Source organism: Anthonomus grandis, chromosome 4, assembly GCF_022605725.1.
Source record: "Anthonomus grandis grandis chromosome 4, icAntGran1.3, whole genome shotgun sequence".
Classification (NCBI taxonomy): Eukaryota; Metazoa; Arthropoda; class Insecta; order Coleoptera; family Curculionidae; genus Anthonomus; species Anthonomus grandis.
Genome location: NC_065549.1, coordinates 41,980,085 through 42,002,144, shown reverse-complemented (window position 1 = coordinate 42,002,144; position 22,060 = coordinate 41,980,085). Strand labels below are relative to the sequence as shown.

The window sequence follows — 22,060 nt, the reverse complement described above, 5'->3', positions numbered from 1 at the left end:
TGATAAAGAACGTTTACGAACTGAACTATATGTTCTATATTCAAGAAATGATTGCAGGACATTAAATGGCGCACCACCTCTTCTAAAATTTTTAGTAACCAACAATCTGGGAGATACGTTGAAGGAGACAAAAAAATTATTGGAAATTGTGGTAACTACTCCCATGACGACATCAAAGGCGGAGAGATGTTTTTCAACATTAAAAAGAGTCAAAACATTTGTTAGAAATTCAATGACCGAAGATCGTTTAACAGCACTTTCCATGCTATCTATTGAAAAAAAGTTTATCTCAAAAATTAACAATTTTAATGAAAAAGTTATAACAAAGTTTGCCATCAGGAAAGAACGAAGAATAGACTTAATTTATAAAAAATAGGTAGTAGGTGAAATATAAGTAATATACGAGTATAAAAATAATTCAGTTTTTTTTTGCTAATAATAATTGCAGAACACCCTAAAATTTTTACCACGAGCCGCCACTGATGCAGGGTGCACCAAATGTCGAAAAAGTTGCGCAATCAAGTGCCTATAAATAATAATAATCTGTCATCAACTTCTTTAAACTCGGAATAGCAACGGATATACAGTAAAAAATAATTTAGGGGGATTAGACGGATTAGATTGTTTTCTACTTTATGTTGAATGAGGCCGCAGTCTTACGGGCGCCATATAGAGTTTTTGCATTTTCAAAATCCGGCTGAAGAAACTTGATATGAATTGCGACATTTTTTCGTCGTACCTGAAAATGAATAAAATGATGAATTTCGAAGATATCGCGACAAGTTTTGCAAGTGAAAGTTGAGTTGTAATGTTTCCATATCATAAAACGTAATTATCCATTCATCATTTGAGAAAAGAGCCCTCATTTGTGTGTCTTTCTTGATCCTGCCCTGACGGGTACAGTAAGAAAATTTTTAACCAATTCTTTTCCTAACCATCTTATTAGTATCTTATTGCTGATATTAGGTGGCCGTCTAGATCTCCTGATCCGTCTCCAAACGACTTTTTTTTGCAAATTTAAGAAAGCAATCCACGATGGTTGAATAAACGTTTATTTTTGGTTTACACCAGATGTACATTTTTGGTTGAACTTGTGACGTGAAGTTAAAGATGATGTTGTGTTGTTGAACTTTGTTATATTATAAGAGGCCAATACACTTTCAAACTATGTCAAATTATAACACATCGATATGCAATAATTACAGATTAAGAAATAGCAAGTCTCTACATAGGTAGCAATTAGTTAAGCAATCATTATTTTTAAACAATTTGGCAACTGTACTTTTTTGAACGAAAGAATATTACACTTGATTAATAGAAACGTATCATCCATTTTTCTCTAAGAGACCAAACGAAAACAAAACAAAGGTAAGGACACAAAGTCACGGTCTCATCAAATCCATATAATTTTTTTTTAAGTCTACAAATCTTACAATTGCTTTTAAAACTACAAACAGTTTAAAAAGTCAGCTAGTTAGTACAATAGATAAGGCAGATTTCTTTTCAAAATCAGGGGTATATTCATTAAGATGTAATGACTGTAATGCCATTTACATAGGGCAATCGGGGAGAAAAATTTCCACCAGAATAAAGGAACATACAAGTTTGGTGGACAGGTATAGGGATACTGACATGATCGAAACTAAATCGGCGTTTGCAAATCATTTATTGGCCTCCTCACATGGTTTTTCTTTACCTCAGGGAACAGATATTTTGCATGAGTGCTCAAAAGGCAAAAAAACTGGACTTGTTAGAAAAAATGGAAATAACTAAAGCTAAGAAGTCCTTGTGTGTGTGAACGATATTTTCACGTTTGAACCTCACCTCATTTATAACAACCTGTCTTAAAAAGTCTTTTCTTTTTCGATTTTAGATATTTTTAGTTTTTATTGTTAAGATTGTTTACTTATATTCACACTTATTAGTATAGTTCGGATTGTTTTCCATTTTTGATCATCGTTACTTGATGGCCTATGGGTTAGACGCGCGCCTGTGAATCTAAAGGTTGCGGGATCGTTCCCCACTGGTGACATTTTACATTTTTACTTTTTTATTTTTTAAGCATACATTTTTATCTATGGTGGGAATTGTTAACTTAACCTAGCTTTTCTTTTGTTGTTAGTTGTAATGTGAGCTGTGTAGGTTTAGGTAATGAGTTTTATAAGCGTTCTTTTTGTGAAAAATATCTTAATGTATTTTTTTAGGCCTGATGATGCCCGATAGGAGCGAAACACGTGTAGCTTTTAAAAAATTATATGGATTTGATGAGACCGTGACTTTGTGTCCTTACCTTTGTTTTGTTACACTTGATTGTTATAAACCGAACAAGACGTATTTCATTATTAAAGTAGTGCGAATCTTGAACCTACCACCAAGATAATAATCCCTACAGTGAGGGACAAAAGTATTGGCACACCATAATTTTATAAAGTAATTTATTAATGTTTACTATATTTATGTAACCCAATAATAACTATCTAACTAAAAACATACCAAAGATTTAGTACATTAATAATAATGAAAAATAAAACAGATTTCCTTAAGCATAACGAGAGCATAACAAAAAAATAAAAATTACATTCTATTTAAAATGGACATAACTATTGGCACACCAAAAAAAATAACATTTAATCCCAGTTCTAATATTTTGTAAGACCTCTTTTTCTTTTCATAATATGAGTGAGCCTCCTTTTCATTGAATGGACCAGCTTTTGCGTATAGGAAGGCTCAAAACTATTCCATTCATGCAGCAAAACACGTTTAAGCTCTTCCTTACTGGAAATATGGTGTTTCCTTATTCGTTTTCTTAGCTCACTCCAAAGATTTTCGATCGGGTTGACATCTGGAGATTGAAGAGGTGTATTTAAAGTATGAGGGACATTAAACGCAATCCACTGCTTGACTATATAGGCTGTATGTTTCGGATCGTTGTCCTGTTGAAAGTAATAATCATTTGCCAAATTAAGTTTTTCCGCACTAGCTCTTAAGTTTTTTTTTAGAATATTTAAATATACATTTTTGTCCATAATACCATCTATAAAAACCAGATTTCCGACCCCTCCCGATGACATACAGCCCCACACTAGTACACTACCACCACCATGTTTTACAGTCTTATGCAGATTTTGTGCATCTAGTTCACAATTGGGCTTCCTCCACACAGTCACTTTCCCATCTGAATGAAAAATGTAAAATTTACTTTCATCAGAGAATATTACTTTGTCCCAAAATATATTATCTTGATGAAAGTGTGCATTCGCAAATTCCAGACGCTTTTTTTGGTTAACCTTATTAATAAATGGTTCATTCCGAGCTACTCTGGCACTATATCCAGCCCTATGAAGAACTCTTCGTACTGTTTTTGAGCTCACGTTGATGCTATCTTCTTCTGTCAAAATAGCCGCAATTTCAGAAGCGCTAGTTCGAGGATTTTGCTTAATTTTATTCACAATTTTTCTTTCTTGCCTCTCCGTTAACTTTGGCGGGCGTCCAGTTCTAGGCTTATTTTTAAAATTTTCTGCAGTTTCAAACCTTTTTAAGACACTACGCACAGTAAATCGACTTTTCTTCACAATTTGGGCAATCGCTGAATACGATTTACCCTCTTTTTGCTGCTGTACAATTATTTTTCGCTCGGATTCCGTTGTTTCTTGGCCTTTGCGACCCATATTTGCAAAGTATGCACTTAAATAAGCACTATTCCTAAAGAAATATTTTACTTCATATAAATATTCTGTTAAAGAATGTAAAAAACTGCTTCAAAATTCTCACATACTATTACAAGGCACCTATTTTTAAACACTTTGTAAGCATGTGTGCCAATACTTTTGTCCCTCACTGTACATCACAGACTGTTCTCTTGAAACTAGTGGTCTCCATTAAGGAGCAAAATGAGAAATAAATAGAACTAGACCGTCAACAGAGAGAAGAACAAAAAACGAGATAAAAAACGGAAAAATCTATTAAAGACCATTGAGGCCGATAGGAATGAAGAAAATGAAGAGCGAGACAGAAATTGAAAAGTCCTCACAAGGGCTATAAAAAATGCTTATAGAATTTAAACGCAGACCTTAAAAAGCAAGAAGAACGCAACAAAAGACGCAAAGAAGAACGTAAATAACTAACTTGTAAACCACTTTGAAGTGACAATTAAAGAGAAATTGCTACAGATAAACAATAAGAGAATTATATAACAATACTAGAACTAAAGGTAAAAGTTAAGTATTTTCCATCCTGGGCTCGAAATGCTAACAGTAATGAAAACAAAAGCAGCAATGTTTGATGGTAAAGAAACATGAAGTACCTACTTAAATTAGTTTGAGGCTTCTGCTAAAGATGATGTTTACTAGTATTTTGTGCATATTACTTACATCAGTATAAAATTTCATAAGACAGCTCGGCAACACCGTACGAGAAATATGTTGCAACATAAATCTATTGTATAATGGCTCACATCGAGGCTGAATACTCGGAATTATCACAAACACCACCTCAATCAGTTTGGCAACAAGGTACGGATTTTTGATCATATTCGACGAACATATCGTTACTAAAAGCCATATTATCAGCGAGTCTCCCGTGCGATCCGACACGAGACCAGGAAAATATCTAAAAACGCAATAAAAATATACAGTGCTTGCATTTCAAAACGAACCACCCTTAATAACTTCTTAAACAGTAAGGGTGTAAAAGAATTTATTTTATTATACAAGTTCTCGAAATGAAATCTGTTATTCGCGAGACAATAATAAAGTCTGTTTTGAAATTCCTCATGAACATTGGCAAGTGTTTGTCCGCTAATATCTCTACATTTGCGAGTAATTCGATGCTTTAAATCATTAATATTTTCAGATGGGGTTTTATAAACTTTGCTTTTTAAATACCCCCAAAGGAAAAAAATCTAGTGGTGTTAAGTCTGGCGACTTTGCACTGGGCCTGCCAATCCACTTCGCTGAAAACTGTTCATTAAGCCCTTAAAAGATTGAATACACTAGAATAAATATTGGCTGCTTTGGATTGAGCGCAACATCTACACAGGGGGCAGAGAGGATATTTTGTTTAAAAACATGCTTAGTATTCCATGTGGCCAGTGATTAATCAATTTTAACAGAAGAAAATAAAGTTATATAATAAATTATTATAATTAGCAGGAACTGTGTTGCATTCTTTATTATAAAGAAAAAGAAAGAGTGAAACTCATTTAATAACCAAAACTATTTTGTACTATGTTTACACTAAACACTAATAATATTCAATATTTTAAATTTGAATTCTTTAAATCACCTAATTTACACACACAGGGGCAACGCTGTAGATTTTGCCCAGAAATATTCTTGCGATGAAGGTATTTGGCAACTGCGCTCGTTACTTGTTTTGATGGTACACTTTTCGTACAGTATTAGTATTAAAGGGATGTTTTGAGTAGCTTCAGTGCATTTTTGTAATTAATATTAAGACTAAAAACTCCCTTTTTATTGAAAAATGAAAATTGAAATCTGAAGTGGGTCACATACGAGGTCTGGCTATTAAATAACGAGACTGAGTGCCTAGAGGGCGCCCTAAACGGGTGGGGAAAAAACGAATAGTGCGTTGGGTATCTAGATATCTTGTCTATGCACGTACCAAAACACGTTTTAGTCACTATTATAGTATTCGTGCAGTAGCGGTTTGAAACGAACGTGTTTTTTTCTCGTGCCGAAAACCATGTGTGACGAAAAACAAGAGCAACGCATCAATCTTAAATTTCTCGTTAAATTGAAAAAAAACTCCGACTGAGTGCTATAAATTGTTGCAAGAGGCCTATGGGGAAAATTCTCTCTCTCGTGCGCGCGTTTTTGAGTGGTGTAAGCGCTTTAGTGAGGGCCGAGAGAACACTGAAGATGACCAGCGCTCAGGTCGACCTGATTTCAACTCCGGAAACAGTGACCAAAATCAACCAAATTGTGCGTGCAGATCGTCGAATGAGCACCCGGATGATTGCCGAGGCTGTAAGCGCCGATAAAGAAACGATTAGAAAAATTTTACACGGGGAATTACACATGACAAAAGTCTGTGCGAAGTTGATGCCAAAAAACCTGACTCCTGACCAAAAGCTCTTGCATCAACAGGTCTGCTCAGATTTCCTTGAAAGGTTAGAAGAAGATCCCGGACTGATGAAAAACATTATTACTTGCGACGAAACGTAGATTTTTCAATACGATGTTGAAACCAAGCGGCAATCGATGCATTGGAAGACGCCTGAATCGCCCAGAATAAAAAAAGCAAGGATGTCCAAATCAAAATTCAAGGCAATGTTGATCGTTTTTTTCGACATTAACGTGATGACTGAATGGGTTCCCGAAAGTCAGACTGTCAACCAGACTTACTATTTGTCAGTATTGGCTACACTGCGAGAACGAGTTCGTAAGAAACGGCCCGAGTTGTGGAAAAAGAACTCGTGGATTTTGCACCAGGACAACGCACTTGCCCATAACGCGCTATCTGTGAAGCAATATTTGGCCGGTAAGCGCACTCCAGTGCTCGAACACGCGCCGTATTCGCCAGATTTGGCCCCGTGCGACCATTTTTTGTTTCCGAAGATAAAATCTGCTTTGAAAAGGACCCGATTTGAGTCAATGGAAGCGGTAAAGCAAAAAACGGCGGATCTCCTAAAGGCCCTCACCAAAGAAGACCGACTTCCAGCACTGCTTCGATCAATGGAAAAAACGTATGGAAAGATGTGTGGCAAAGGGAGGGGAGTATATTGAAGGGGAGCATTCGAATGTATAATAATTCGCTCGCTGAGACAGGCATGTTTAAGACCAAGATGCGTGATACTGGTGTTGCTCGAACCGTAAGAACGGTCGAATTTGAAGAAGAGGTGCTTCAGCGAGTTGCCGACGTCGCTAAGAATATGAATACGAGTAACGCTTCTGTCTGGCGGGTACTACAAGAGCAACAACTCCATCCTTACCACTTCCAGAAAGTTCAAGGTATGACTGCAGCCGATTATTATCCTAGAGTTCAATTTTGTCGATGGCTTTTAAATCACATCATTGCACAACCAAATTTTTTACGATATGTTTTGTGGACCGATGAAGCCTTTTTTACAAGAGACGGTATTTTTAATAGTAGAAATAGCCATGTTTGGGACGAAGAAAATCATTAGGCAATTTTTCCAAGAAAACATTAGAATCGTTGGTCTGTCAACGTATGGGCAGGCATTGTTGATGATTATTTAATTGGGCCATACCTTCTACCAGAACGGTTAATAGGACCTATTTATCTGCGTTTCTTGGAGGAAGTTCTCCCAGAACTCCTTAAAAATGTTCCACTAAACGTTAGACAGCAAATGTGGTTTCAACACGATGGAGCACCGACTCACTTTGCTATACAAGTACGCGAGTATTTGGCTCAGCGGTTTGGGCACCGTTGGATTGCCAGAGGTGGAGCAGTTTCTTGGCCTCCTAGGTCACCCGATTTAATGTCGCTCGATTTTTTCTTGTGGGGACATGTAAAGTCTTTCGTCTACGAAACTCCAGTAGAATCAGAGCTAGACTTAATTGGACGAATAACAGCAGCATTTGAAATCATTTAAAACGAGGATCAAATTTTTAGTGTAGTCCGCCAAAATCATGTGCGGCGTTTAAATCGGTGTATTGAGGAAGACATTTTGAACAATTGTTGTGATGTTATCATATACAAAAGGTAAAAATGAATGCATCAGATCCTATTTAGGTAATTAATATTTTTTCTAAATTTAAACGCGTCTTAGGGCCGTAGTGGCGTAGTGACACATTTCCGGACATGGGTTCCTATACTCAAATGAATTCTACTGTTGCACGGAACAACCCCTAGAAGTTTGATCCCATAGTTCTCAAACACCCTGTATATTATTAATCAGCAAATAAACGAAACTTTTAAAAAGTACAGTTTTTATCTGTTACAAAATACAACATATTAAAAAAATATGTAATGGATTAAGAAAATTATATATTGAATAAAAATTGAAAAATGGATTTGACATCATTGTCTGAGAGATGGTGAACTCAAACAACCTTGCCTATGGGTTTGCAGTTAGGCTTATTCTAAGTATTCAATGTTCTAAGATTAAGCCACTCTCGAACAGTCAAAGCGTAGTGTAGTGTGTACCATTTTAAATTATTCGCACTTTTGAATTTTTAACTGAGCGTCAGAATAAGAATTTTAACAATAATAATCAACTGGTTTTTAAACGTATTTAAAATGCTAGTTACTGTGATGTTATTTTTGTTCTTATTAGGTACTGCAAAAAATACTAGTCAAATAAATACGCCATTATACTGCTAACAATTTTGGGAAGAATTTCAAAATAGCATTAGTTATTTTTTCCCATGCATAAAGATATATATTTTAGAAAAACTATTTGAATTCAATGAACTGTTTATTACCATACATTTTTACTAATAAATCAATATATAAATGAAGTAAGATGGACAATTGTTTGCCATTTAAAATAATGTGTGACACTATGAAGCAACCATTTGACCTACCAAAGTTTAAGTTGATAAAATGTCTTTTATTACCACGCATTTTTGCTTACTATTTGCTTATACGTTAATCTATTTTGATTTTTTCAGCAGTATTGAATAGATATTTGAATGCTGCTTACAATGATGGGAGTTCCCATTTGACATATCAAAGTGAGGTTAGTTTTTTTTAAGAAGTTATTAAGGGTGGTTTGTTTTGATATAAAAGCACTGTTGAATGGTCTTAATTAAATATTAAATTATTAAAATGTTACTTACTGTAAGGCAAATAATAAAAAGTCGGCAATGTCCTCCACGTACCACTCGGGTAAAGCGTAAAAGGCGGGAGTCTGTGGAGGCCGCAGAGGTAGATCAGGTACAGAAGTTCCAGGGGGTTCGCCTGTCATTAAAGTTAGCAAATATTCGCTTACAAAAGTGTAAAAATATAAGCAACGTCCCATTAGGTTCTTGTCTAACAGACCAGCGTCTCCGCATCCTTTTGATCTATACAAATTTATAGAAAACTATAGTACTTATCCACCAATAATTAGGAGCAAACTTTCTTATTCATTCTACTAAAAAGAGATTATTCTCTTAATAAACTAAACGTAGGAAGACTATGCTTTTTATTTTCATTCTGTAACTACTAACTAACTCTAGTAGACGGGCTATTCTTTCAACATTAATTTTTTTGGACCAAAGCAAAATAATAGACGAAGGGTCCTGTTTACTTCACAATCTTTATTTCAAGAATCCCGACGCGTTTCGGTTGTTAAACCATTGTCAAGGGAAAACTATGTAAGTAGAATATAAAAGGTTGTTATTAAACTAATAAATTAATTAAAAACATAGTAAAACTTACGTGATATTATTACAAAATGTCTATTAAAAGGTCAAAAAACGGCACACACATAACATGACAATACATCCATCTAAAAACATGTTATCACTCCGTATTTACAAACAATAACGGATTTTGGTTTTAAAAAAAATTTTACATGGGTACTACATTATACACAGATATTTAATGCTATTACTAATAGGGACATCTAGGATTAAATGCGGTTAACAGAAAATTTTAAAAAACAGTAAATTCTCAGAAATGTGGAAACTACTTAAATAAATTTACAATTTTGGCCGCTTCTCGGTAGCGGGCGTTAATAGGTTCGTTCAGACAATTAACTTGTGTATTTACTTCTAGTTTTGCTATTTCTAGATTTTCTAATATATTTAATTTTTTGCTTTTGAAATTGTCGTCTATATTAAATGAATGACCTGTTTCTCTTAGGTGCAATCCAAAGGCAGATCTTTTATCATTAGGCGACTTCTGAGAATTTAAATGTTCTTTAATTCTTAATTTGAAATTTCGGCAGGTTTGACCAGCATATTTGGCTGGACAAGAGTCGCATGATAAGAGGTAAACGTCGCTGCCTTCTAATGGGCTTACAAAATCTTTTAATCTTGAACAAAGATTTTTTATATTTTGAAAGGACTTATACACAATTTTTATATTGTTGTCTAAGGACTTAAGTAAATTACCTATTCTTAAAGAAATCGGACCAATAAAGGAAATTTTTACATATTTCGGAGGTTGGTAAGGATGGATGGTTTGATCAAGGGGCTCACTAGAGAGGGACTGAAATAATATTTTATTAAGCTTTTTTCTAATCAAATTATCTATTAAAGACTTTTTGTACCTATTGTTAATTGCAATGTGATAGATAGTGTTCTGTTCTTTTAAGAATTCCAAAGGTGAAAGAGGGATCGTAAAGAGTCTATGAATTAATGCGTGAAAAGCTGCCAGTTTATGTCCAAAGAAATGGTTTGATTTTGCAGGAACGACATTGTCGGTTTGTGTTGGTTTTCTATAAATGGAGTATTGTAAGCTCTTACTTATCCTATTAATAGTTAGATCTAAAAAATTTAATTTATTATTGCACTCTATTTCGACCGTAAATTGAATTTTCGGATTTAAAGAGTTGAGAAAAACGTGAAATTTCTGCAATTCCGCTTTGGAACCTGTCCAAATTAAAAAAATATCATCCACAAACCGTCTCCATATTAAGATCTTGTTGATAAGATTGTGTGTCTCCATATTAAAATCTGACAACAACCGAAACGCATCGGGATTCTTGAAATAAAGATTGTGAAGTAAACAGGACCCTTCGTCTATTATTTTGCTTTGCATAATGGTACTTCAACCTGGAGAAATTTATGGTAATCTTTGGACCATTATGTTTTAAGTGTTTTATAAAACATAAGTCAGTTTTCACAGCTAGCCATTTCACAAACATGAAGTCTATTTCCTACTATATTAGATATAATAAAAAGTGATCTTACTTATTGAGTTTCTTCAGTTGCTGCTTCCACCTCTTAATGAAGCGTTTATTCCTGGCGGCAAAAGGCAAATGTTTCCACTGGGCTTCGGTAGCTATCGTCTCATCTATCAGCTTCTGCAGGTCTCTTATGGCTCTCAGTCTTCGTTGGTACTTTTGGATGGCAGGCAAAAGGGCCAAATGGTGGCAATGCAAAGTTAAGAACCAGCAAATCGTAGAGAAATTCGGGGCGGGAAACTCGTGCGATTTACCTTAAATATAAATAAATATTGCAATCCAAGAACATACAGGTTGTCCATTTATTTTCGCGGTGCTCGATTGAGGCTAAATCTTGAAACGGAAAAAACCTTTTGAAAGGAGGAATGGTAATTGGGTTAAAGCGGCAACTTTTTAAATTAAAAAATACACTACCGCTCAAAAGTATTTGCCTACATATGACTGTTTTAAAGTTATTTATAACAAAATGAATATAAACAATACATTTTTCAATTAATTAAATCTAAGAAAATCAAATTTTGGATTCATCTACATGTCTGCCTGAATTTTTAATAACAGCTTCACAGAGTTTCGGTAGTCTTCTAATTAATTTGTCCAAAGTTTCTTGAGGTATCTTGTGCCACTCTTCTTGGATGATCCTCCATAAGTCTTCTTTTGATGTTGGGCATGATTTTCGCACTTGTCTATCCAGTTCATCCCTCAGTAATTCGATAGGATTGAGGTCCGGTGATTGTGGGGGCCATACCATAACTTTCAGAAGATGTTGCCTTTGTAATTGACCTAAATATTGCTTGCACAATTTCGACGTGTGCTTGGGGTCATTGTCATGTTGAAAGATAAAGTTTTCCCTCTTTCCGAAGAATTCCCTCCATTCTAATTGGAAATAGTTATGCATAACGCGACCAAGCGGCAAATTCGTTTTTTTGGTATTATTGTGTCATCTGACGGCCAAATACCATGTTTATCTACGAGAAAAATCTCGAGCGTTAGAAATCTATAGTTAAGGATATATTTTACATTAAACTAAGCGCCAAACGGTTTATAACACTAGTTGAATTTCGCATAAAACGACTAAATGCCACCACGAAATTGCATAGGTCAATTAAACGCCATGATACTGGACACTTGGCTTAGTAATGCAAATAGCAGTTAAGTTCGTCACGTGATCTGGCACCGAAAAATATGTAATATATCACGTGATATTTGTCAAATTTTGATCATTTTTCTCGCAGATACATTTACCGAACTTACAGCTAGGAAATATCAACAGACGTTTCTTGAGTGATTTAATTTAAATTTTCAAAAAATGCTGACTGCTATTTTACTAAATCGCGCATATGAAATAAATATAGAGGTAAGTAGTTACCAATCTATCTAGTGCTACTATGAAATGGGGCAGTAATAGAACTTTTTAGGTAATCGTTAGTTGTTACAAAGAAACTCTAGTTTTATTTGAAGTTTTTCAAGGTATGCTATAGCTATGCAGTTGTAATTTGCTTAGCTTATTATGTTAGTAAATAAAGTGGTTTAGTTTTACTGTAATTTTGTTGTTTCTTTTACTTTAAAATAAAAAGTGTTTTACAGGATTTTCTAAAAGATCTGTAAGGGTTTTAAATAGTCACTTTTCATTTTAAGTTGGTGTTTCTAATAAAATTTTCAGCTGTTCATAAACTACCTTAATGAAAAATAGGGCTGTCAGTCGAAATATATAGTCTAAAAAGAAGATACATGGCATTGCATAAACACGCTATGCGACAAGTTTGGCGTGTAGTTCAATTTTGTAAAATAAAAAACCTAATAATAAGTAAAAAAGCATATCCAGACTAGGTGACATATTTTATCATAACTTCTAAACTTTATTATTTTTTGCTAAAAGCTTACATAGTATAATTTGAAATAGTGTCTTGGATCTAGCTTGCAAAAATTAGATCTGTATTAGATTTTATCGATTTTTAACGGCATTCGAAACTTAATTGTGTTTTCCCATAATTGTCATTCTGGCACTTGGTCGCGTTATGCATAACTACATCCAATTAGATTTTCATTGGCATAACGTCAAACAAAAACTCGCCTCTTCGTTCCAAAAACCTCGAATTTCGACTCGTCGCTCCAGAGAACTTTTTTCCAATCATCAATGGTCCATTCTTTGTGTGAAAGAATGAAAAACATCCTTCAGTAGCAGTTTTGATACAGCTAAACGTCCTTTAAGACCAGCATTATAAAGTCGCCGTTTTATTGTCGAAACACTGACCGCTTTTTTACGCTGCTTGTTGATTTTTGCTGTGATTTCAGGGGCGATAAGGCATCTATTGCGTTTGCTTGTAATTATAATATTTAAATCCTCCTTTGAACTTGTTGCCTTTGGCCTTCCCGATCGAGGTTTGTTGCTAATAGTCTCTTCTCTGGTGAATTTCCTAACATTATAATCGACACTCCGCCTTAGAATTCCCAAAATCCGTAGAAATTTGACGGTTAGTCTTGCGAGCCTTATGAAGTTTAATGATAACAGCTTTTGTTTCTACCGATAACTCTTTTGTTTTAGCCATTTTAAAGAATGTCGAAAAACCAGCAAAGAAACGGTGACAATCGTCAATAAGCAAGCGAAATTATTTACCAATGTTACACAAAATCAATTCTTGAAAAGTAAACAACTTTAAATGTTTCAAATTTCATCGGAAACGAGCTGTAAACAGATTAATTTTTTAGAAGAAGTGCATATTTTCACTAAATTGTTTGTTATTTGCTATTTTTAAATACTCAGTGTTTTTCAACGAACCATAGTATAAAGATAAGACTTTTGTATCTAATTTAAAATATTAAAAAGAATACATGGAGGGCAAATACTTTTGAGCGGTAGTGTATATCACCTATAGACGGAGAGGCAGAGCCAAAAAAAGTATCTGAATTTATTAAGCCTGGTTTTTTGTCAGGTGATTGTAATCATAATTTACAATAAAATGCTACGGTTAGTCAAGGGAATATTAGAACAGGTCAAACATGTCGTGATCACCGACATAATAAAATCGATTTCTTAAGGCTGAAACTTTATGAACTTTTGTTTTTTTATATGTACATCAAAATTATGATAGTCAGTCAACGTCCTATAGGGACACAGGTGGTCAGTCAGCTGTGATGTGCGTAACGAGATTTATAAGGGTGCAATTCGTGTATTAAGCTTGAAATTTTTTTAGCAACTACTACTGACTATATTACTAATAAATAAAATGGTCAGTCAACCATTCCATAGAACAACGCCCATCAGTCAGTGGATAAGAAATAATTTTTTTTCGCTCTCTGTAGATTTTACACGCGGCAACTCGTCTTTTATTTATAATTCACTTAGAATGAGATAACATTATCATACGACATATATTTTATTAAGGCACCGTGTCGTTAGTTGTTTTTAATAATCCCTAAAATAAAATTCGTTCGAATTTTAACCAATAAGATTTTAAATTTTTCCACATGATCGAGCAACTAAAAAACTGTACAAAACAAGCAAAAATTGAAATCCGAAAATTAGAGTAAGACAAATAAGTAAGGACTTGCCAAAATGCCACACTAAAAATAAATCATTACTCCCATCAAATTCCGTTACATCAAGCATACATCAACAACATTAATTAAAAACATTATAAAAAAAAAGTTCTATCACACTCCTTTGTTATAATGGGATCAAGTCAACACTTTATAATAATTAAATATAATATGAATACAACACTTACCAAATTCTTCAAGCCAATCGCCCACCTCCTGCGATGAAAACTTTAACCTGGTGTCATTTTGAATCTGAACGATCGCGTCTTTATGAAACGGATACATCAAATCCAGCTTATCGAATCTAATTTTAAAAGACAGAGTCTGCAACACACTCAGTAGATTCAACATAAAACCGTCTCCGGCGAGGAGCCTCTCGTCCATGGCTAACTGCGCCCTTTTCTCGTTGCTTCTTAAAACCTGACCCAGATACTTTAAACATGAATCTCTACTATCTTGATTCGCTAAAATAGAATGAATAATTCGGTGCAGGGTATTTCTAATGTGTTCCAATTCCAATTGAAGACCTATCCTAAGGGCTTTGTCGTTGTTACCAGTTCCTGAAATTGTTAAATAATGAAGAACATGTCGGTATTGCTAATACTCCCGAAAAATCACACCTACCACTAAACATTTTTTCTGCAACTTTGGGCGAATCCTCAGCAAAAATTGATATATTTAAGAATGGACCCAAGTATGTCATGAATGTCAATTCACGTCCTGCCGCGTTAGTGAGGGGGTCTGACACGTAGAACTGAAACTGTTTTGTGATAAGGGTGCAAATTGGTCGGTTGCCGCATCTTATATCTGCTAACTCAAAAAGAGCTTGAAGTGGCATTCTATACATAAAAAAGAATAGTTTCTTAGTTAAATATTAAATTGAAAGTAGTTATAATAATAATAACAAACGTTCATTAAACCCTAAAAAACATTATAAAGTATGTCACCTAGGGACACCTCTCGATAAAATGTAGCCAAAAAATAATCTATTAACGAATACTATCACATTGAATCAGTCTAAGAAAAAATAAAAACAATCTTTACATTTCGGTGCAAATATTTTAAGAGCGTATTGTTGGAGTTAAAATAAGACTTTTTTTTCCTATAAACATGTGTCCTAAAATGCACCCCCTTAGAGCTACAGGCCGCCCAAATTGCTTGGAGAAAATCGATTCCTTTGTCCAGTGCACGTGATACAATTAAACCATCATCACAGAGCAAAAACAACCAATTCATATCCAGATTCGACAGAGTTAGGCTGAATAAATATCGTGAACAAGCTACGAGGGAAGTTGCTACAAGAGACATAAGATTCAGCGACAACGATTTTAGAACTTCTTACAAGAGTTATGTGATGCAACCAGGCCAATAACCCCGATGACCGGACAATCCTGCTTATTCATATAATATTATTTCATTATTATTGTATCGCAAAATAAGCATTTCAAAGTAATTTTAGCTCCCATAATTAGTTTTACTTTTACTTATCTTTTAATTTTCGAGTAGTAAACCTTTTTTTTGTGCAGAATTATTTGAATAAATTTAATTTGTTTAAAAGTTAGTATTCATATATAATTCCATCACTCGAGTGAAAACTTAAGCATTTTTGAGAAAGCTAGCGATCATTATAAAAATTCTCGTTCTCGTCAAGCGTGTGTAAACAGATTTTGTCAAAAATGCATCACGCCAATTTCCCCAATAAAACACTCATCATTTTACACAGTTTTTATATAAATAACTATTTTATCTTATAAAGCTGTTTTAAAAGCGGCACTTACCTATGTTGATCTTCTACAAGACAAGCTTCCCGCATCATCCTAAACAGTCCCTGCAAAATTGGACTAAAAACTTTATCGAACGCCTCTTCATCTAAGTAAGTGCGTGTCACTAACTCGGTCAAAAATCCCCTAAAAAATATATTACATAAACAATACCAAGTAATTGCTCGTTAACCTCAAAGAGAGCTAATTTCGTAAATAAATACACCAGTAAAAAAATAGAGAGATGAAACTCACATTGTAAAAGGAAGAGAATATAACAAAAGTGAAACGAAAAATAATTTGCGTGCAATCTGAGGTTGAGAAGTAAATTTTTTTTTAAAAATAATTGTTTTTTAAAGAATGTTACATATCTAAATAAAGCGACTTTAATTTAGGACATATTTTTAAAAAAATGTAGACATTTAATAAATAAATTTCATGCAAGAGAAAATTACAGGGTATTCCATTTAAAAAAAATCGAGATATTTGCATATTTTATTTGAGTAAATTGGTACATTTATATTCGACACTATCTAAAAAACAACTTTAGACTTTTACTGAAAAATAAATTTGATACCCTAAAGTAACTTCCGAAACAAAAATCGACTAACGTCATATCTCCCAAGGAGAAAAATAAAGAACATGAGACAAGGATGAACAAACAAATCCACGCCACTTCAAAAGATAAACGACTCGCGTCACAACCTAACAATCCCACTACCCAGCTTCCGAGAACCAATGCCGCGGCACTCCCAATGGACACACCTCCAACCACGAACCAGGCTGTCGTTAACGGACAGCTGATCGCCAACAAAAACAGCGTCACAGCCGATATCGTTGCACCCATTAAACCCAATGGGCAGCCAGTGGACTTGAATACAGCTACTATATTCACATGGCTGTATGACCTTTTTCTGCAAACACACTGGCCTAATGAAAGCTTTAAATGCCACAAGCTGAACACAAAGGGATCTAACAGTGCCTTTAAAATTGGTGTAAAACAGCGGACATAAAGGACTCCTTAACAAGTTCTGTATGGGACAAAGGAATTATTGTAAGTCAGTTTCAGTTTTTTCGAGACTCGCCCCACAGAAAATTTAAACCGAGGTACCGTGCGAATATGCCAAATCAACACTATAAGCGTCCGTAAAAAGCAGCTAGAAATGGAGGTATTATTGAGAAAACTAAAAAACCCTGCCCTGGTTAGTTTTGCAGAACACTGGTGCAGTGAATCCAAATTAAAAACATTTTCACTTGAAAACTATTATTTAAGTTCCTTTTATTATAGATCAAATATGGGGGGGGCGGAGGAGTTGCCTTATTTGCAAGATTATACCTCGAATGTATCGAATAAACATTTGAATATTGCGCATGTCAGCTTAAACTCGAGAAAATAAATTGCATGTTTTTGTCGCTCTATCGCTCTCCTGATTATAGTAAAGAAAAAATTATTCTGTTTCAAAAAAATCTAGAGAAACTTCTGATAGCAGCAAAAAGGAAGGCCACTTATTTGTTTTTGGGAGCCGATTTTAATCTAGAATTTCTTAATGTTAATAATACATCTAACTCATCTATGTCCAGTTTTGACGACTTAATGTCTGCTTTTAATCTTAAACCATCACACTCTCTTCCTACCAGATCCATTTCAGGCTCATCGCTCGACAACATCTATACTAACTACGGCGAGATACTGTCATTTACGGAAGACTGTGAATTTTCTGATCATAAGGCTGTCTTGGTGGACGTTGCAGCTCAGAGGCAGGCCACAGAGGTGAGTGCTGTCGTAGGGCGAACTTACAATGAAACCAATAAAAAAAAATTCCATGACTCTTTATTAGCAGAGCACTGGGTGAACGAACTTAAACACAAAATTTTGAAATTTCCTAACTACTTTTACCCACCATTTTAACATATCCTTTCCTAAAAAAAAAATTAAAAAATTGCACTAAAAATAAACATAAATGTCAGTGGGTAACCAATGTAAACATTTCAAAACAAGTAAAAAATTTGCATTGGCTCTCAAACGACACTGGGGATCCTAACATTAAATCTCAATATAAAACTTTAGAAAAACAATACAAAAAAAAGTATCTCGGAGGTCAAAAAACATTACAACAATCAACTTTTACAAAAGTCTGCAAACATTAGCAAATAATAAGCCATAATAAGCCGCAATATAAATAAAAACTGTTATTTTAAACCAGATATAAACATAAATACTCCCGATGGCACGGACGCGGATAAAAATAAATTAATATGTGAAGAATTCAATAAGTATTTCCTATCCTCTATTGCCAAAATACAGTAAGAAGTACAGAAAATAGTTCGAATATAAGTTCCCAAATATTAGTTATGGCCACAATATTGACCACTCTATATATTTATTTGCTTACTTTTATGTTAACGTTGCTTTGTATTATATTTCACTGTATTTGCTAGTTTAAGTCTATATAATATCATGTAACGGCCTTATGCCTCAATCTTCGTTGTACCATACTTGCTGCTTGTACTTATTGTCAAATAAAAACTGTTTTTTAAAACGTGCTTCACGCGATAAGAAACATAACTTATTCGAACCGTAATTTTTTTCTTGCACCGGTCACTGACACAGACATTTTCAACATTATTCATAAAGTCACAAAAAAACGATCAGCTGGTAGCGACGACATCCCATGCTTTATACTCAACTATTAATAAATATTAATAAATATTAATAATTATTAATTATTATAATTAATATATAATAAATATTAATAAATATTAACTATTAATAAAACTGGCAAAAAAAATTTTTGCTTCTATTTTTTCCTTCAATGGACGAGAATTAACCATTTTGAAAAAAACAATAAATTCAAACTGCCAAACACACTAAACAATATCTAACAATGACCGATACAAGAGTAATTTACTGGTTAAGGAAAAATATCTTAAAATTTTTTTTCGAGTTTTTTTTAATAGCTATTTGGTTTTTGGAATGTCTAAATAATGTTCAATAACGTTTAACGTGAAATGTGACATACGAGGGCGGTTCGGTAAGTCTTTAGAAACCAAAAAGTTAATCTTTAAATCCAAAATTCAAAAATTATAAATTATTTGTATATTATTATTAAAAACGTTAATAAAATCGCAACAGTGTATTTTTTTGGCTGTTACTTTTAGACAGGTCAAAGCGGAGTCCACCGAGTCCATGTAATAAATATTAAAAGTACTCAATAAAACCTTTTAAATGAGGTAACACAAGATTTCTATTTAATGCATTTATTCAAGATGGCCCTTATGTGTTATTTTGACATTTAGAACTGTCGTTTTTATGTCAAAATAAAATAGTGACGCATTTATTTTCGTACACTGATTTTTACCTATTCAAAAATCATAAAAATGTAAAACGTTAAAATAAAAAAAAATACTTTTTTATTAGGCCGCCATTTTGAAACGAGTTAAGATATGGGTCTAATATTTCAGGGTTATAAAGTACTCATTGAGACCTTTAAAATGAGGTACCACACAACCCCCCTTTCTATTTAAAATTTTTTCTCAAGACGTCGCCCAGCCGCCATCTTGGAATTTACAACTACCTAGTTTACAGTGAAAAATAGTATCTATAGACCAATTTACTTATGTCAAGTTTCAAAAATTTTTTTTGACCCGTTCAAAAAATAAATGGGGGGGGGACTTCAAAGAAAAGCACTGTATGTATGTCTCTATTTAACTTTTAATTACTAATGAATTAGTGTATACATTTAGGTAAGGTTTGAAATTGACGCATGCTATGTTCATTGTTGAACCTTTGCAATGAAGAATTTTAAATAAATAAATAAATAACTAGACTGAAAATTTCAATTATCTAGCTTGAACACAGTGGCTGCTATACGAATTTTAATGAACCCCTTAAAACACTAAAAACATCCTGAAAGGAATAAATAGGAATTACGTGGCAACGCCGCAATGAAATTTAAAAAATTACAATTACAAAGTATATCGTTTTTGTTGTTCTCAAAATCATTGTATTATAGACTTAGATTTCGCATTTGGAAGTTCTTCAAAGCCACGATGCTATGAACATAATCAGTCTTTGCAGAATTCTGAAATTATCGGCTTTTATTTGCATACTTTTGGTTACTACTAATTGGTTTTTGTAAACTTGAATTATTTTTTTCTTAACAAATAAAGGATATTTATTATTATTATTATTATTATTCTTATTATTATAAATGGAATTAAAATTTAATAAATCAGAGTTTTACTGAAAAAAATTGCAACAGTGAAACTTCCCTTAAAATTCCAGGTTTAATATTTAGAAAAAGAACCATTTTCGCATGCTTTTTGCAATCTTTATGCTTTAAAAAAAATAAAAACAGATATTTTGACGGAAGAATTTTCGATTGATACACTTTTTTAATATTTAGTCAAAATATGGTGAAAAAATTAAATTTTAAATAAAAAAATTACAGTGTGTTTTGGACGTTAAATTTTCATCAAATTTCGTACAAGAAATTTCTTTTGTAAAAGAAAAATCCAAAACTTTATTTCAATTTTTCTCATAAAATTTGAAAATTGTTGTTATATTCTCATCCTTTTCCAATCTTGGGTTTCAGCATACTATTAGTTAAAATACACAACAAATTGGAAAAATCTTTATTATTTTACTGAGAATAGGTTAATATTGAATATAGTATTAAATTTACGGATTAGAATTCATCAGATTTGTTAAGGTTTTCTTAAAATTTCCGTTTTTTTGTTTGGTCTCACATTAAATGAGGAAAATTCAAAAAGTCATATAGGTACATAGGTAAAAAGATAGTAGACATACCTGGGAATAGTTTGATGAACTATGGAATTCAAAAGTGGGGAACTGCTGTAACTGATGCGCTGACCATCAGTAACAATTTTTCCTTGAAGCACTAATGAGGTATATTGAACTAACTGAGCTCTAATTTCTGTTAAAACGTCGCTTAGGGGAGGAATACTTGATCTGAAATATAAATCATGTTAATATAAAAAAAAAAAAATCATAATATCTACAAAAATAAATATACACTCACTATAGAAAAATAAATTAAAATAACTTTATTGCATTATTTATGAATAATAAATAAATTTAAATACACTTCGTGTGTGTAAATCGATCGTCCCGACATGATTTATTATTGACATTTTTGCAAATGTAAAGTAGTGACAGTAACTACAACTCCAACTCAAACGCACTAGTGCGTAAAAAGTAATTTGACGTTTATTTAGAATTTAATTTATAAATATTTATCAAAAGGAATCTTTATGTTTTTTTACGCTCTAGTGCGTAAAGTAATTTGATATTTTTGATTTTCTTTTAAAAACTTGTTCTTTTACACACTTGTTACATAAATAACTTATACTTTTTAGGTATTTTAAGTAACTTTTCATATTTTTTATATACCAGACCTTTGGATAAATTTTAAATTTTTATTTTCAATTTTATTTCAGGTTTTGACATAATTATTTATTTCTTTCAGTCATTTTAAAGTCATACCTGAAAGACATTAAAATTGTGAAACCAGAATGTAATTATTACATTATCTAATTATTTTACAGTGGTGGCCAACTAATAAGAAATGATTTAAAAAAAAATACTTTATTCAATGTTTCAGTTCTTTAAAATAAATTAAAACCAACTTGTTGTAAAATTTTGATTGCTCATCACAACAGCAATATATAATTTATTTATAGACATTCCACTAAGAAATTTATAAGGATTGCAGAATATAAACAAAATTTATAGATAACACAGTTGGCCATCTACTTAGAAACGACGAAAATAAACGCGCGTATAGTTAATTTCAAACCTTTGTACTGGTAACAATTTGTGTTTTTTGCATCTAAAAGCCTTGTCTTTGTGTCTTCCACAGTTTAAAATGGGTAGAAAAAAAACTGTGATCGGTCAATGCGCAAAAAAATTTTTACGCTAAGG

At 33.1% G+C, this 22,060-nt stretch overlaps 1 protein-coding gene across 2 annotated transcripts in view; it reads right to left on the bottom strand.

Moving 5' to 3' along the window:
* LOC126735413 (ubiquitin conjugation factor E4 B) overlaps positions 1-22,060 on the bottom strand; it is a 64,486-nt gene that overhangs the window by 28,093 nt on the left and 14,333 nt on the right. For both annotated transcript variants that reach the window (XM_050439389.1, XM_050439388.1), the window contains exons 6-12: positions 20,927-21,088; positions 16,135-16,263; positions 14,981-15,195; positions 14,545-14,916; positions 10,827-11,073; positions 8,766-8,990; positions 4,371-4,608 (exon numbers count right to left, since the gene is read on the bottom strand). In XM_050439389.1, coding sequence (XP_050295346.1) covers positions 4,371-4,608; positions 8,766-8,990; positions 10,827-11,073; positions 14,545-14,916; positions 14,981-15,195; positions 16,135-16,263; positions 20,927-21,088 — 1,588 coding nt within the window. The remainder of the gene's footprint in view (positions 1-4,370; positions 4,609-8,765; positions 8,991-10,826; positions 11,074-14,544; positions 14,917-14,980; positions 15,196-16,134; positions 16,264-20,926; positions 21,089-22,060) is intronic.